Source organism: Alexandromys fortis, unplaced genomic scaffold (genome assembly GCF_014885135.2).
Source record: "Alexandromys fortis isolate MF-2015 unplaced genomic scaffold, M_Fortis_MF-2015_v1.1 scaffold_161, whole genome shotgun sequence".
NCBI classification, from domain to species: Eukaryota; Metazoa; Chordata; class Mammalia; order Rodentia; family Cricetidae; genus Alexandromys; species Alexandromys fortis.
The window spans coordinates 754,720-772,080 of NW_026068073.1; the positions used below are offsets into that span (position 1 = coordinate 754,720).

General features: G+C 53.0%; 3 protein-coding genes across 3 annotated transcripts in view; 2 read left to right on the plus strand and 1 right to left on the minus strand.

Moving 5' to 3' along the window:
- Nucleotides 1-113: 113 nt before the first annotated feature.
- Nucleotides 114-5,755, plus strand: Bax (BCL2 associated X, apoptosis regulator). Its single transcript, XM_050121388.1, has 6 exons — nucleotides 114-258; nucleotides 714-765; nucleotides 864-1,010; nucleotides 1,573-1,708; nucleotides 3,844-3,948; nucleotides 5,483-5,755. Exons 1-6 carry the CDS (start codon nucleotides 225-227, stop codon nucleotides 5,585-5,587), a joined length of 579 nt encoding a protein of 192 aa, XP_049977345.1. The 5' UTR covers nucleotides 114-224; the 3' UTR covers nucleotides 5,588-5,755.
- A 1,642-nt stretch (nucleotides 5,756-7,397) lies between these two features.
- Nucleotides 7,398-9,195, plus strand: Ftl (ferritin light chain). Its single transcript, XM_050121389.1, has 4 exons — nucleotides 7,398-7,718; nucleotides 7,985-8,131; nucleotides 8,530-8,655; nucleotides 8,882-9,195. The coding sequence occupies exons 1-4, from the start codon at nucleotides 7,617-7,619 to the stop codon at nucleotides 9,035-9,037; spliced, it is 531 nt and encodes a 176-aa protein (XP_049977346.1). The 5' UTR covers nucleotides 7,398-7,616; the 3' UTR covers nucleotides 9,038-9,195.
- A 1,000-nt stretch (nucleotides 9,196-10,195) lies between these two features.
- Gys1 (glycogen synthase 1) overlaps nucleotides 10,196-17,361 on the minus strand; it is a 20,308-nt gene continuing 13,142 nt past the window's right edge. The window contains 5 exon segments of the mRNA XM_050121358.1: nucleotides 10,196-11,702; nucleotides 11,831-11,911; nucleotides 14,108-14,271; nucleotides 14,372-14,467; nucleotides 16,647-16,773. Of these exon segments, the coding sequence (XP_049977315.1) occupies nucleotides 11,376-11,702; nucleotides 11,831-11,911; nucleotides 14,108-14,271; nucleotides 14,372-14,467; nucleotides 16,647-16,773 (795 nt within the window). The 3' untranslated portion in view covers nucleotides 10,196-11,375.

Genomic DNA, 17,361 nt, shown 5'->3' on the forward strand with positions numbered 1-17,361 from the left:
TGGCACAAACCTGTAATCCCAGAAGGCGGAAGCCCCATGCAGATGTGTCGCATTCTCGCGACAGAGGCCCCGCCCCGGCAGACCGGGCAGTCACGTGACCAGCCCTGCGGGGCGGAGGCCATGTTGCGGGGCACCCACGTGAGGGGCGCACGTCCGCGAGCGGTCACGTGACCGGGGCGCGCTGTAGCCGCCCGGGGCGCACCCGGCGAAAGGCAGCGGCAGTGATGGACGGGTCGGGGGAGCAGCTCGGAGGCGGCGGTGAGGAGGGAGGCGGAGGACGAGGCCCGGACGAGGGACCCCGGGACCCCGTCGGCTCTGGGCTCGGGTGGGAGTCCGCTGGGGCGCGCGGATCTATCCCGCCGGGCGCGTCCGCACCCCGACAGCGGGCATCCGCGTGCGCGCCCCCGGGCAGGCCCGGGCTTGTCGCTGGCGCCACTTCCTGCTGGTCGCCCGGGCTGGGCCGGGTCCCAGCGCCGCCCCTCGGGCCGGGGGTCTGCTTGCTTTTGGTGCCCGGTTCTCCGTGTTCGGAGGAGCTGGGATGCAGGCCGGGTCCCGCCCCCTGTCCATCAGGAGCAGTCGCCCGGCTTTCCATGTTGTCTTTCACTACTAGGGTACCCAGCTCTGTCTCCCTTCAGGGTTATGAGCCTCCCCAGCCCCCTGACTCTTCCTGGGACCTAGGAGTCCAGGCACCCCTTTCCTCCTCTCTCCACCAGGGCCCACCAGCTCTGAGCAGATCATGAAGACGGGGGCCTTTTTGCTACAGGGGTGAGTGTGAGTGAGGCCCTGTTGTGGTGGGGTTGGCTTCGGGAGCAACACGCGGTTCTCACTCTGCGCCTCCCTCACCCACTTCCATTCACATCTAGTTTCATCCAGGACCGAGCTGGGAGGATGGCAGGGGAGACGCCTGAGCTGACCTTGGAGCAGCCACCGCAGGATGCGTCCACCAAGAAACTGGGCGAGTGTCTCAGGCGAATTGGAGATGAACTGGACAACAACATGGAACTGCAGAGGTGTGGTTCCTGCAACCTGGGGTCCATCCGGGGATTTATGCTCCCTCGAGAACTGGGCACTGTGTACTCTGATCCTCCCACCACTCACCTTAGATACTCTGCGCTAGGGATACTCTACATGGTAGGCCACCCCTGAGTCACAGTGGTTCTGGGTAGGTGCTGTACTATACTGAGCCGTGCCCACAGCCCCTCACAGCTGAGTGTTAGGCAGGCTCTGCTTTTAGCCTCCCATTCGTGGGCACTGCATGAATAGTTATCTTAAAGCCAGGTCTCCAGCCCCTGGCTGGTAGATGCTTGCAGGTGCTCTACCACAGAGCCGTGCCTCTGACGCCTCCCATGAGTCTTAGGCAGGGCCCTGGAGGTAGGTGTTGTGCCGCCCTCCACTTGTAGGTACTAGGAGAGCACTTCTGCTGTCACTTTCTCCCCAGGACCTTGGAACTTTGCTTTCTTAGGTGCCTCGCCTCCTTCCCAGCGCAGGCTCTGGCCTTTGTCCTAGCATGGGGAGGCTGTGGGAACTCCTGATGGGTCTGCCCGCCTTGCTCAGCACTGCTCTGTCCTGTAGGATGATTGCTGACGTAGATACAGACTCCCCCCGAGAGGTCTTCTTCCGTGTGGCAGCTGACATGTTTGCCGATGGCAACTTCAATTGGGGCCGAGTCGTTGCCCTCTTCTACTTTGCCAGCAAACTGGTGCTCAAGGTGAGCAGCCACAGGGTCGCGGGCCTCAGGTCTGTGGTGGCCCGGGTGGTGAGGTCCAGGGACAGGAGAAAAATGGCTGTGTATTTATCCCCTCAACAAATGGGTTGTGCCTAATGTATGATGGCCCAACCCCAGCACCTAGTCTCTGCCCCAACAAAGCAATTAGCCCTTCCTAATGGAGCTCTGCTTGGTTGTTGTGACGTTTGAAGTAAGGTGGATGGACAGAGAAATCTAGAAAGATTTCTCAGGATAGGTGGTACCTTAAAACTGGCGTGGTAGTTTATGCTTCTAATTTCAGTACTCATGAGACTGATGTGGGAATATCAAAGTTTAAGGTTAACTATAGCTAAATACTGAGTTTCAGACTATTCTGGCTACCTAAAACCTAGGTGGTTTTTGTTTGTTTGTTTGTTTTGGTTTTTTGAGACAGGGTTTCGCTGTAGTTTTAGGAGCCTGTCCTAGAACTAACTAGCTCTTGTACCAGGCTGCCCTCAAACTCACAAGAGATCCGCCTGCCTCTGCCTCCCTAGTGCTGGGATTAAAGGCTGCACCACCACTGCCCGGCTTTAAAAGCTAATTTACAAAAACAAAACAAACCCAAGAAATGGGCATGACAAATGGGGCGTGTGGCTGAGTAGGGAAGCCTTAGGTTCAATCTCCCATCACCCTACACAAACATAAGAAGGGGGCTGGGACCATGGCTCAGTTGATAGTATTTGATTAGCATATACACTAGCCCTGGGTTTAGTGCCACATAAACCAGGTGTGTTTGGTGCATTCCTCCAGTTCCACCACTTGGGAATTGGAGGTAGGTGATCAGGAGTTGAAGGTTATCTTTACAGAGAACATTGAGATCAGGCTGTGGTAGGGTATGTTAGGGCAAGAATAGGGAGACTACACTGTGACCATCGTCCATGCCACCCCCCATCTCCTTGATGTGGTTACCTGCTTGGGCTGATGGGACTTCAGTATTGGAGGCAGGAGGATAGTGGTCTGAACAATAGTTAGTCCACCTTGAACCCCAAAGTGCATTGTTCCAATCAAGAGAGCAAGTCCTGAGTCTGCTGGAGGCCGTCTTACCTGTCTAGAAAATGTCTCTAGAAGGTGGCTTAGGACCTGAGCTTTGAGGGGTGAGGATTGCTGGTTAAAGCTTATTCTGTCAAGTCTGCCTGCATCACAGTGATAGACATGAAGAGGTGTGTTGCCTGTGCTGGTGGTGTGTTTATATTGTCCCAGCTATACTGTAACAAGAGAATCACCTTAGTCCAGAAGTTCAAGATTGGCTTGGGCAGTGTTAGGAAACTCTAGCTCATAACAGCAAAACTGGGAAGAGTTCTTCCCATGGTCCTGCTGGGCTTTCAGAGCTTTCCAGATTGCCATTGTTGTTCCCAGGTCTTAGAGTCCTCAATATCCTTATCCTTCCAAAAGAACTAAGTATCTGGGCCAAGAGTAGTAGTACACACCTTAAATCCCAGCACTCAGAGGACAGCTGTATCTCTCTCTTTTTTTATTTATTATGTATACAATATTCTGTCTGTGTGTATGTCTGCAGGCCAGAAGAGGGCACCAGACCCCACTACAGATGGTTGTGAGCCACCATGTGGTTGCCGGGAAGTGAACTCAGGACCTTTCTTTGGAAGAGCAGACAATGCTCTTAACCACTGAGCCATTTCTCCAGCCCCAGCCGTATCTCTTTAGTTCTACAACTACAACCTGGTCTACAGAGAGTTCAGGACAGCCAGAACTACATAGAGAAACCCTGTCTCACAAAAACAAAAAACAAAACAAAAAAAACACCACCACCTAGGTGTCTGGGCCCTGAAAGCCAGCTCAAACATTCTGCACTCCCAGCTCTTCCGGGATGGAACCAGGCACACATGCTAGGCTGGTGCTCTGAGCCTTCCCCCTGCCCTGCCTTTGAGTGTTGGGCTAGAGGGCACTGAGGAGTCAGGTTCCTGAGCAGGTGGCTTTTCCTAGATCGTAGTTGATGGAGCTGACTCAGCTGACTCAAGCAGGTGGAGGTGGGAGGAGCCACTGCTTATAGAGGCCAAGGAGTGATAGAAAGGCTTGGGACCTCCTTCTCCAGCAGTGTGGGCACAGGACTCACCCCAGTGTAACCTCCCCACTCCCCGCAGGCCCTGTGCACCAAAGTGCCCGAGCTCATCAGAACCATTATGGGCTGGACACTGGACTTCCTCCGAGAGCGGCTGCTTGTCTGGATCCAAGACCAGGGCGGCTGGGTAAGACTCCTCAGTCCTTGCCACACTTTAGAGCAATGGTTCTCCACCTTCCTAATGCTACAACCCTGTCATACAGTTCCCCATGGTGCAGTCACCCCAACCATAAAATTACTTCGTAGCTACTGTTAGGAACCACAATGTAAATATCTGATATGCAGGATATCTTATATGTCATGACCCACAGATTGAGAACCACTTACATAGAACCAAGGGCCACCACAGAGGTGCCCCAGGCTGTCAGACATGATCTAAGATACTTGTCCTTGATCTCCCAGCTTGGTGCATCTGGTACCCGCTGACTTCTGTGAGCTGAGATGACTTTCCCTTCAGAACCTCTCCAGTACACTGGTGATCCTCTGATCCCAGCTTGATCTTCCCTTTGGTTTTTTTTTTTTTTTTTTTTTTTTTTTTTTTTTTTTTTTTCTTTTTGTTTTGGGCCTGTCCTGGAACTAGCTCTTGTAGACCAGGCTGGTCTCGAACTCACAGAGATCCCCCTGCCTCTGCCTCCCAAGTGCTGGGATTAAAGGCCTGCGCCACCACCGCCCGGCCCCCTCTGGTTTTTTTGAGATTGTCTCATTACCTCATGCCGGCCTCAGACTACTCTAGCTGAAAACTCCCTTGAATTTCTCAGCACCCTGCTTCCCTCCCTCGTGCCAGTTTGTGAGGTGCTGGGGAGGCCCCAGGCCCTGAGCACTCTGCCAGCTGAGCTGTGGCCTCTGTCCTCTTTCTTTGGAGACAGGGTCATGCTGTGGCTCAGGGATGGTCTGGAAGTTACTGTGTAACCAACACTGGTCCAAACGTAATCTTCCACTCAGTGCTGGTGTGGGCCACCACTTCCAAAGTCTAATTTTATTTTTGTTTTCCTGTTTTGGGATTGTGTGTAGGGTATATTTTATTTACCATTTACGTTTATTTTGATGTGTGTGTGCTTGTAAGCACGTGTGTAGAAGTCAAGATAGTGTGCAGTGGTCTGCTCTCTCCGACCCTGTTGGTTCTGGAGATGGAATTTACGTTGATAAAGGCCTGGCAACAAGCACATTTCCCATCGCTCGCTGGCCCTATGGTGCTTTTGGTTTTTTGAAACTGGGTTTCTCTGTGTAGCCCTAGCTGTCCTGGAACTCACTCTGTAAAACGTGCTGACCTTGAACTCAGAGATCCAGCTGCTTCTGCCTCTTGAGTTTTGTTTTTTTATTTTTGAGACAGAGTCCCTCTGTAACAAACAGTCTTGGCTATCCTGGACCTCACTCTGTGGACCAGGCTGGCCTCAAACTCAGAGAGCCACCTGCCTCTGTGCCTCCCGAGTGCTGGCTGGGGTTAAAGGCATGTGCCAGCACCCAGCCTTTTGTTTTTTGAGTGAAGGTTTCAACAAATTTCCCAGGTTGACATTAAACTTATAACCCTGCTGCCTCAGGGTCCTGAGTGTTGGGGCTAGGATTATAGTCCTGGGGTCCCCTTAGAATTCCCACATGTGAGCTCTCTGCTCCCACTCCTCCTTGCAGTTTGGTGTTGAAGTAACAAATGTCTCTGTTCCCAGGATGGCCTCCTCTCGTACTTCGGGACCCCCACGTGGCAGACAGTGACCATCTTTGTGGCTGGAGTCCTCACTGCCTCACTCACGATCTGGAAGAAGATGGGCTGAGGCCACCTGCTGCCTTGGACTGTGTCTTTTCTTCATAAATTATGGCATTTTTCTGGGGTGAATGGGGACAGGGGACAGGCATTTTTCTTACTTTTGTAATTATTGGGAAGGGTGGGAATGGTGGCCTGGGGGAGGGGACAATAAACCTCAGGTCCACTTTGGATTGTATGGTCCAGTGTCCACCCAGCTGGTGTCACCAGCACCAGGCCCCCTGCCCACCAGGGACTTGGAACAGCCTGCTCCACAAAGGGTGCAGCAGCTGCTGTGCTGGCCTTAGCTCTGGGGACAGGGTGTAGGCTGCAGGCCTGGGGGGCCAGATCCACCCCTGCTGGTTCCAAAGAACAGAGTGGAGAGAGCAAACTCCTAGGGGCTGGATTGCCAGAGAGGCACAAAAGGAGAGGAGGACTTTGAAAGGGGATTTGGTCCTTTCCCCCCCTGAGACTGCCACCCATATTCCCAACACTCCGCCATGCCTTCAGAGTGCTCCCTTATTTTCTATGGTTCCGGATGTTGCCTTTTTACACCTTTATTGCCTTGTCCAGGTCTGTCAGGTTGGAGACAAAGGTCAGGCTGTGGTTAATGACTAACTCTGGTCCCCACATCAACAGGGCACCGCAGACGGCAAGTCAGGGGAAAGATATGTGTAGGACACCCACCCCCAGAGTAAAACTGCATGAACACACTTGGGCAAAGAAGGGAGTGAACCGCGGTGGGGGGGGGCACAGGCCACAGCCCCCACCGTCCCTCAGCTGGGGAGGACAGGTTGCCAGTCAGGGTGAGGCCAGAGCCCCATCCCACAATCACCACCAAGCTGAGCTCAGCGTGACTCAGCAGTATTGGCCCGGGCTACCCCTTCCACCAATGACTCAGCAGCAGCCAGTGGCCCTTTTCCCAGGCCCCAAGGCCAACCTTTCCAGTTCCTTGTATTAACTCCCCTTCCAGGATGGGACATTTCTCACCTTTGCCCTCCTCTCAAGTTCCTGAGGTTGGAACCATGGTAGGGGCCTTTCCTGTCCTACTAGGACCTTGCATGCATCAAGTGTTTGGCTGAAGACGATTTTCCTGAATCCTGAGTTCTTGTTCTGTAGACTCGGATTTCTCTAATTCCCAAAGAACAAGCAGCAAGGAAGCCTCTGGACCAGTCTCCAGGAAAGGCAGCCCAGAAATTCCCCATAGGCATGTCTCAGTTCCTAGAAAAACCGGTCCCCAGACCAGACAGGCTCCAGGACTCAGAGCACCAGAGACGCGCACACGCGATACTCCAGGGCTCTCTACCCTTTCCATCCCGCACACCACCTCAAGGCTTCAAGACCTCCGGAGGGAAAAAGCAAACCCACGAAGCATCGTGAACCTTGAAACCCTAGACTTCTGAGTACCCCTTCCATACCACATATCCCCATGAAGTGATACCCTTCATCACGTGAAGCAATTCTTGGGCAATGGAGGTTCTCTTTGCCCTACAGACTACCCCACCCACACTGAGCCCATCGCTGAACTCATGTTCTCAGGCCTTGCCTTCTGTGAGACACCCCCAAAGGACCTCAGAGCCATCCCTCCCCCGAATCGTCATGACCACCCGACCTCAGATTCGCGCTCGAACCACGACCCCCGCCCCTCCCCCAGCCTCCATTTCACAACGCCCTCGCGCTCCAGGCGCGTGACTACCCCATGGGAGGAGGGTGGGGCCGGGATCCCCCTCAGTCAGGATTGGTCGAGTACAATCTTCCTTCCCCACCTCACAGCACCGCCCATTGGCTAATCCCTGGCTGGGGCGTTCCGCCCCCTGGGGGGGTCAGCACAATATAAAAGGAGCCGTCCGCGCTCGGCCCGCAGCAGCCTTCGGAGATCCCGTGGATCTGTGTCTTGCTTCAACAGTGTTTGGACGGAACAGACCCGGGGCCTCCCTTTGTTAGCTTCCACCGCTCCTCATCTGCAGCTGCAGCCTCCGGGACCATCACCTCGCCACCTTCAGCTCCCAGGACCAGCCAGCACCGTCTCTTTGCGGGTAGCTCCAGACTGCGTCTCAACCATGACCTCCCAGATTCGTCAGAATTATTCCACCGAAGTGGAGGCTGCCGTGAACCGCCTGGTCAACCTGCACCTGCGGGCCTCTTACACCTACCTCTCGCTGGTGAGTAGCCCGGGCTGCCCTCCGCACTGGGTCTCTCGCCCACCCTGCTGCGCATGCGCCGGCCCCCTTTGTTCCAACGAGGGCGGGGACCTCGTGCGCCGGCCTCGCCCCTGCACAGTTCTTGTTTACTTTGAGATTGTACCCCAGTGTGGACGACCAGGCTGGCCTCAACTAGCACATACTTTCCCTCTGCTCCCGAGTATTGCTTTTAAAGGTGTGCGCCACTGCGTTCCGTTAACTCTCGCTTATAATATTTCTTACCGCAGGGCTACTATTTTGACCGGGATGACGTGGCTCTGGAGGGTGTAGGCCACTTTTTCCGCGAATTGGCCGAGGAGAAGCGCGAGGGCGCCGAGCGTCTCCTCAAGTTGCAGAACGATCGCGGAGGCCGTGCACTCTTTCAGGATGTGCAGGTAAGAGCGGCGGGGGGACATTGGTCACCACCGAGCGCGCCGCACCCATGCGGCCCCTTGGTTTGTTACTGCCATCCCGTGGTTTTGACCCGATATAGGTCCGACTGCTGGAAAGTTGCATTCCATTCTTGAGGGGTGTATGTGGTGGTGGTGGAGATTGGCAGGTAGAGACAGTTAAATGCACAGTGTCTCAAAGTGGGAAATGCAGTGCAAACCGAGACCACAGGATGCTGTGATCCGGGGAGGCAGGGTCTCACTTTGTGGCCCTAGTTGACCTGAAACTCATCAGAAGCGGGCCGTAATGTTTCTGTACTGAGCAGGCCCTGCATAGGTCGTTTTATTCTTGGCTGGGAGGAAGATGGAGGACTAGTTCTGAGATACTATTTTCTCTTGTGCAGAAGCCATCTCAAGATGAGTGGGGTAAAACCCAGGAGGCCATGGAAGCTGCCCTGGCCTTGGAGAAGAACTTGAACCAGGCCCTCTTGGATCTTCATTCCCTGGGCTCTGCCCGCACAGATCCTCATGTAAGTACCTTCTTAGTCCCTTTTTTCCCTGTTATGGCAAGACCTTGGCTGCCTGTATTTGCTTTGAACTCTCAGTAATACTTCCATCTCAGCCCCTGAACGCTGTGATTATAGAGAACCATCTCCAGTTATTCATTACCTGTCTTTGGGACAGAGTTTTAACTGAACCTCCTGCTCACACCTGCCTCTGAGAATTGGGTCTCTGATGTCTCTCCTTCCTTTGCAGCTCTGTGACTTCCTTGAAAACCACTTCCTGGATAAGGAGGTCAAGGTCATCAAGAAGATGGGCAACCACCTGACCAACCTCCGCAGGTTGGCTGCTGGGCCCCAGGCATCTCTGGGCGAGTACCTCTTTGAGCGGCTCACTCTCAAGCATGACTAGGAGGCCTCTCCTTCCGAGGGGCTCCCACCTCTGCTCTGCACCAGCCCGCCTCAGGACCTTCACCCGAACCTCTCAAGAAGCCACTAGGCAGCTTTGTAACGCCCTGGAGCCCCTCTCAAGTCTTGGACCAAGTAAAAATAAAGCCTTTTGAAGCAGCAGTTGGTGACGCCCGGCTCTTGTTTTCTGTGGGAACCATGTGTGTTGGAGGGATCTCCACCTTCTCGGGGCAGATGGGTCTTGGCAAGAGTGGAGGCCTCATAGCTGAGCTCAAATGAGCTACACCCCTATCACTGAAGGAACACTAAACAACAAATGGGGGCTTCTAAATGCCAGTGCAAGGCTTGCTGGGAGGGTGGGGCAGCCAGGGTCACAGGGTGTCTATGGGATGCTGAGCTAGAGATTGGGGCCATCAAAAAGGAGGATGTGAAAGTTGGGACCACTGTCCAAACGGGAACCAAAACCTTGCTCCAGGGGTGGGTGGGATAGGGTCACTGGATCACACTGCTGTGTCTGCTCTAACAGGAGGAGGGCTGGGTGAAACGGCTCCGTGGATAGTCACGTGGGTAGGAAAATGACCCAATACAATCACTGCTTTGTAGTCTGGCCACCCCATCCTCAGGTTTAGAGATTGAAGGGAGAACTCAGCCATGCAGAAGGCACTGAGGTCCAAGAACCAAGGAAGTAGCCAGTGTGAATGAGAAACATAATTTAAGTTTTGGTTTTCATGGTGTTGGCTGACATCCTGCTTGGCCACACCCCAGGAGGCTGCTTTTCACTCTTTGAGGCTGGGTCTTTCCTCAGTCTAGGGAGGCTTTGAACTTTGGATCCTTTGTTGCGAGCCCACGTATCTTTCTACCCAGTGTCACAGCCTCAAATCCAAACTAAGTCAACATTACCTTTCCTGAAAACCCCATCGTCTCCCAACAGCAATTCAAGGCTTTGCACAGAAGCCCTGGGCAGGCAAGAGCAGATTGAAACCAGGAGGAAGCTGGGGCTCCTGCTATGTGTTTGTGAGGCTAAGGCAGGACTACTGCAGATTTGAGCCACCACCTTGGGGTACGTGCCAAAGTCCTACCTGAAAAACTAAGCTTATACACAGCCGGGGAGCGGAGGGGAGACACACCACACCACAGGACTTCATGCTCAGCCACACAGAACTCTTAAATACACGTATATTTTTTTCATCTGGACACACTCCAATCACACACCTTCTGCCCTCCCCCTCCAAATGCAAACCAAGAAGGGCCTCAGGTATGAGGGCCCCCCTTCACTGAAGAGCTGGGGCAGGCCAAAGCTTGCAGGCAGAAAGGCCTTGAGGTACACATGGGGCTTCGAGAAGCCAGTGGGCTTGGTTCTAGATCAGGAAAGGGGACCAGGGGACAGCACAGTGATCAGACTCCTGGTTTGGCCATTGGGAGCCAGAGCCCAGCTGTTTCACCGCAGGCTGAGCCGTTGTGGGGTTGATAGTCATCCTGTTCTCAAAGTTCCAGGAGGCATTTCCTGGAACCAAAGGGAAGAATAACCTCTGGTCCACAAGAAGGCAAAAGGGTCTGGTCCAACTCTGCATGCTCCCTGGGAGAAATGAGCAGGACACACCTAGGGAGATCAAGCTTGCAGCCTGTCCTGGAATCCCAGCTGTGGGCTGAAATGGAGGACCTTAAGCACTGTTACCTTTGCTTCACTGACTTTTGCCCTGCCTGGCCTTGAACTAACTTCCTGTGTAGCAGAAGACAAACGCCTGACCCTTCTGCCTCTACTTACTGAGTGCTGGAATTACAGAGGTGCACCAGCAATTCAGGTTTACAGGTGAGGTGTTAGAGCTAGATCCCTGGGTGTGCCAGGCAAGCACTCTGACCAGCCCATATTCAACTATGTTAATCCCTGAGGCGTCCTAACTCTGCACTTGGCGTCCCGGTTGCAGGGAGGCCACAGATTCTAACATGAGGTGGTCTTGGGGGCAGGCCTGGGCACAGCATACTCTGTGGTTTAGGATCAAATGAAGAAGCTGCAGCCTGGAAAACAATAAACTAGGAGGCTGAAAACCTCTGGCATCGAAGAACAAAGGCAGATTCCTGGCCTCTGGGACCCAGTCTGAGTCTGGAGACTCCAGACCAGAACACAGAATGCATTCTGCAATTCAAGAAAGGCACACAGCGGTGTGGAGTGTGGGGGCTCCAAGACTGGAGCCCAGGGGCTGGAGTGTCTGAAACAGGCTGGGCTGTGGACCACACTGGGTACGGGTCCCTCTCAGGGTCTGGAGTGGGGTTCAGGCACCCTCCCATCTATCAGGCCCTCTGCAGGAGGGGCACAGGACAGGCAGGGAGTGGGGTAGAGGGGCTTAGTTACGTTCCTCGCCCACGGAACTGGTAGGACTCAGGGGCTCAGTGGGTGTGCTGAGTGAGCTGGAGGCGCCAGTGTCCACTGAGTTGCTTCTCTTGCTTCCGCCTGTGGAGGAAGAACAGGAGGCCCGGCGGGGCCACTCCGGTGCTCGGATGTTGCGGCGGTCCTTGGCAGCCTCTTCTTCCTCGTCATAACGCTCACTGTCTTCCCGCAGTAGTCCATCCCGGGGCTCTTCCTCATCCTCACTCTGGTGTGGGCTGGAGTGTCGAGACAGTGAGGGCGATGGCGGTACGGAGGCTGGCCGTGGGTAACGGTACCCCTGGGACTGCATAACCCGGAGCAGACACAAGCAGGGTGAACGGGCGCCATGTAAGCCCTCATTAGTGTTCATTAACCGTCAGTCCCAAACCAGCCTGTCCTGCCCGGCCCAGCATTGGTCCGGGCTTCACTTACCGCATCTACCGCATGGGGCTCATAGGTGAAATGATCTGGAAAAGCCTTGGCCAGGGCCATGTGGCGTGCAGACATGTAGTACTGGGCAGAAAGGGGGACAGAATATGTCAGAGTTACACTCCAGCTACTGGCAGATCAAGCCCAGCCACTTTTTTTTTTCTCTGTGTAGCCCTGGTGGTCCTGTTAAACCCAGAGATCGGCCTGCCTCTGTCTCCCGAGTGCTGTTTTATTAGGCATGGGCCACTACTGCCTGGCCATATATTTTATTAAAAGAACCACACTCCCCAGATTATCACTGGGGGAAGCAAGGCAGGGTCTCTACACTCCGGTAGGTTCTAGGTAAGGGTCTACAACCTAACCACCCCATTTCCCCTGAGCCAACACTGAGCCAAGCTCTACCCCTGTCACAGGAGGAGTCTAGGCAAGGGCTTGACAGCCAACTTTCCCTTGGTAATTAGCTAGGCTGGCTTATAGATAGTATAGTTCTCCTGGCCTCCCCCTTCCAAGTACCCAGGATAACAAGCCTGGGCCAATAGATACAGCTGGCCCCACCTGATTGTTGTCTGTTTCGAGTTGAGGGGATGACTACCCATGCCCAACTGGCTCTGAACCGTCAGCAGGCTCCATTTTGCTACACCGCTAGGCAAACAAGTTCACTGGGCAGACTTGTCTGTCCTAGGTAAATGTCCTTATGTAACTGCAAATGCCCCGTCTGGCTAGGCACGGGCAATCTTTGTCACACCTTACCACAGGGCAGACAAATTCTCAGATCAGGTGCTGACTGGGCACACCACTACACACAAATGAAAAAAATGCTGGCCAGATGCTATTTCTAGGTTGTTTTGTTTTCCTTTTTTTTTTTTTAAATTGATTTTTATTGAGCTCTACATTTTTCTCTGGTCCCCTCCCTGGCTCTCCCCTCTCCCCTTCAACTCTCCCCCAAGATCCCCATGCTCCCAATTTACTCAGGAGAGCTTGTCTTTTTATACTTCCCATGTAGATTAGATCTATGTAAGTCTCTCTTAGGGTTCGCATTGTTGTCTAAGCTCTCTGGGATTGTGTCCTTACTTTTCTTTTTCTTTTTTGATGTATGTATGCGTGAGTGTGTATGTGTGTGTGTGTGTGTGTGTGCACACACGTACCCATCTACAAAGACCAGAGTACAATTTCAGGTGTTATGCCTCAGGAGCTTCTTTTTACGATTTGCTTATTCATGTGTGAGTATATGCATGCGTGTATACGTGTATACGTGTGTGTAAGCTGCGCATGTGTGCCGTGCAGAGACCAGAAGAGGCACTGACTCCCGGCGGTGGAATGACCAGTATTTCCTGTGAGTGCTGGTGTCTGCATGCTGATAATCACACAACAAGTGTGCCTAACCACAGCAAGCCCTCTCTCCAGCCCATCTTTTTCTTTTTTCTTTTTGGAGTCACGTCTTGTTATGTAGACTAGGCTGGCTTGGAACTCACAGAGATCCACCTGCCTCTGCAGGTGAGGTACTGAAATAAAAGATGTGTAACAATGCCGGGCCTTCATCTTGTTTTTTTGAGATGGGGGGTTTGCCATAAAGAGGGTGCTGGCTATCCAGTGAGCCCCAGGTATCCTCTTTTCAGTGCTGCACACACAGGGCCACCGGATTTATTGTTGTTGTTGTTTTCTATGGAAAGGGGTGTTTCGCCTGCTTGTTGTGTCTGTGCACACGAGTATGTCTGTCAGATCCCCTAGAAATGGAATTTTAGATGTTTGTGAGCCACCATGTGGGTCCTGGGAATCGAACCCTAGTCCTCTGGAAGAGCGGCCAGTGCACTTAACCACTGAGCCATCTCTCCAGCAACGAATTTAATTTCTTCTTTTTCAAGACATGGTTTCTCTGTGTAACAGCCCTGGCTTTCCTGGACCTCTCTTTATAGACCAGGCTGGCCTCAAACTCACAGAGATCTGTGTGCCTCTGCCTCCTGAGTGCTGGGATTAAAGGTGTGTGCCACCAGGGCTCCAGTCCCATTAATTTTTTAGAGACAGCAATTATTATAAGTAAGAGATGCTGCCCTATCTCCAGCCTCTTTCTTTTTGTTTTTATAAAGACAGGGTTTCTCTGTGTTTCACTGGCATCCTGGAACTAGCTCTGTAGACCAGGATGGTCTGGAACTCAGAGATCCGCCTGCCTCTGTCTCCCAATTGCTGGGATTAAAGGCGTGTGTTACCATCGCCCATCCATCTCCAGCCTCTTAAGGCTACAGAACCAGCTGAGGCTAAGGAAAGGGAAGTCATCGGTCATACCCGGCCTAGGTACTTCCAATCCAACAGGTCTGACAGCCGCTCTGTGCGATTCCGCTGGATGATGCGCTGTCGCCGGCTTTGCTGACAGAAACTGTAGAGGAAGGAGGTGAGCTGCGAGCAGGAGTCATCCAGGCTGCGGAACCTCCGATCCAGAATGTAAATGCCTACAGAGGCAGGGATCAGGGTTTGTTAAAAAAAAAAAAAAAAAAAAAAAAGTCTGAATTGTGGGCGAGACCCCCCTTGCTGTCCTCCCTTTGTACTGACCGTAAGCTGAGGGATCTGCGATGTGTTCCTCCATAAAGCAGCCAAAGCCCGAGAGGTTGGTGGAGATGCTGGGGATGCCCATGACGGTACACTCCGCTGTAGGGCCAAGAGTGGGAAACCAAACTCAGCAGGTCTCCAGCCTGCTCCGCAAGAGACGCCTCTACACTGCCACCTGCTGGCAACTGCTGGCAACTGCGCCAAGCACACCCTGGCTGCACCTGAGGGGTGCTGAGGGCCTCCCCCATTTCTAGGAAGGGAAGCTAGGAGACTCAGAAAAGTGAATCAGCTGAAGAGCCCGTGATTAAGAGGATACTTATTTATGGAACGCTAACGGTGGGCTTACATAACTTTATTTAATCATCACATAAGATACATTGTGTGTGTGCATGTGTGCCTGGTGTCAGAGTATAAACTTTGGATTATCACATGGTCATAGTCAGGTTGATGGTTGTTGTTCTGAGATATGTATGTATGTATGTATGTGTTTGTGTGTGTGTGTGTATATGTATGTATGTATGTTTTTCAAAACAGGGTTTCTCTGTGTGGCTCTGGCTGTCCTGGAACTCTCTTTGTAGACCAGGGTGGCCTCGAACTCACAGAGATCTGCCTGCCTCTGCCTCCCAAGTGCTGAGATTAAAGGTGTGCACCACCACCGCCCGGCTTAGTCAATGCTCTTAATTGCTGAGTCATCTCTCCAGTCACTGTCTATGAGACAGGGTCTCATGTAGCCCAGGATGACCCTAAACTCAGGAGGCAGCCAAGGATGACCCTGAACTCCCAATCTTCCTGCCTCTGCGTCCATTAGTGAGCGTTGCAGGTGTATATCCTGGCTGCTACCTGGTTTGTCTGGGGGTTTCCTGTGGAGCCCAGGAAGGCCGTGAAATGCTGACTGCTGCTTCAGCCTTCCCAGTGCGCTTGCTTCCACTAGGGGTGAGGAAAGAGCTCAGAGAGAGCTAATGGCAGCCGGTGATCCCAGGCTCAGGATAGGTAAGGCAAGGGCTGCCATGGGTTCAAGTCTAGGGGACAGAGACCCCGTGGTAGAACAAAGCTTTTCAGGCATGGCAGCAAGTATCTTTTTTTTTTTTTTGACTTTTGAGACAGGTTTTCTCTGTACAGCCCTGGCTGTCCTGGAACTCACTCTGTAGACCAGGCTGGCCCCGAACTCACAGAAATCCACCTGCCTCTGCCTCCAGCACCCGGCCACTACTATCTTAATTAGAGCAGTGCCAGAACTTGCAAGTGACCCTCAAGGCCTGGGCTGCAGCTTCCTCACAGAAGGAGGGGGTGGGCGTTACCCCTCTCTGGAGATTCCAGCCACTCCTTCCCACATCTCCTCCCAGACATGTGTAATTCGGTTCCAGCCTTATTGGTCTTATGGCCGTAGGAGGTCCTACAGTATAGATTGTGGGAGGAGGCCCCATTGCTGCAGCCATGGAGGTGGGGAGACTCCTCTGTGATAGGACTGCTTTAAGGATGCCCACACTCCTCTGAGTAACCCCTCACCCAAGCTCTGTAAGGAAGAGAAATAATGATTCACTTAGTGTGTGTGTGTGTGTGTGTGTGTGTGAGAGAGAGAGAGAGAGAGAGAGAGAGAGAGAGTGTGCTTGCGAGAGAGAATTGATGAATGTGCCTATAATACACTCAAGAGGTAGGAGGGTCAAGAGTTCAAGGTCATCCTCAGACACTGTGAGCTTGCGGCCAGCTTGGGTTTCACAAAACCCTGCATAAAAAAACAAAATTCACAAGAAAGCCCCATGGTCTTCCCTCAGTGAGGGAGACTTTGAAATAGGCGATTGCATCTCAGAGCTCAGGGTGTGGAGAGGGGACCAGGAAGCTCAGCTGGTAGACCGCTTGTCTGGTGGGCACAAAGCCCTAGGTTCAACAGCCAGCACTGTAAAATAGGTCGCAATGGTGCAGGCTTGTAATCCCAGCACTCTGCAAGTAGAATCAAGAAGATCAGGAGTTCGAGTCCAGCCTTGGCTACATAGCAACTCTGAGAGGCACTGGGAACAGTCTTGCTCATCAGCACCTCACGGTTCTGAGAGATCACAAGCCAGCAAACTGGAGACGAAGTTATCCTTGACAACCACCGGAAATGAACACCACACCAGTCTTCTAGTCCTGAGCCCTGTGGACTTCTGTGTCACAAAACCGTATAATGGAACAGGCTCTGCCCTTACCATCATCCCTAAACTGAGGAGCCATGTTGCAGGTTCAAGCCAGAACTGCACAAACCCCAGCACTCTGCTACCCCTTTCCCTCCCCCCACACTCACCAGGTGTGTAGCCCCAGGGCTCATAGTAGGAGGGAAAGACCCCAAGGTGACAGCCTCGGACAAACTCCTCATAGTCCACAGGGAGCAGAGGGCTCGTGGAGGAGAGGAACTCCGGGTGGAAAATCACCTGCCAAAGGAAGAGAAGTAAGGACCCAGAGTAGCTAGGGAGGGCAAATCAAACAAACAGCAAAGTAGACAAGCCAAAGACTTAAACTAGATTCAGCTGGCCTCAGAAGTCATGGTTCTTTCCAAATAGTTCAGGTGGTAGTTTGAAATAAAAATGGCCCCCCAGGCTCATAGGGAGTGACACTATTAGGAGGTAAGGCCTTGTTGGAGGAAGTGTGTCATTGGGGGTGGGCTCTGCGTTTCAGAAGCTCAAGCCAGGCCCAGTGGCTCACTATCATTTCCTGCTGCCCATGGATCCAGGTGCAGCACACTCAGTTCCCTCCCCAGCATCATGTCTGCCTGTGGCTGTTATGCTTCCGCTATGGAGGAATGGACTAAGCCTCTGAACTGTAAGCCAGTTCCAATTAAATGTTTTCCCTTATAAGAGTTGTCATGAGCGATGGTGGCGCACGCCTTTAATCCCAGCACTCGGGAGGCAGAAGCAGGCGGATCTCTGTGAGTTCAAGACCAGCCTGGTCTACAAGAGCTAGTTCCAGGACAGGCTCCAAAGCCACAGAGAAACCCTGTCTCGAAAAACCAAAAAAAAAAA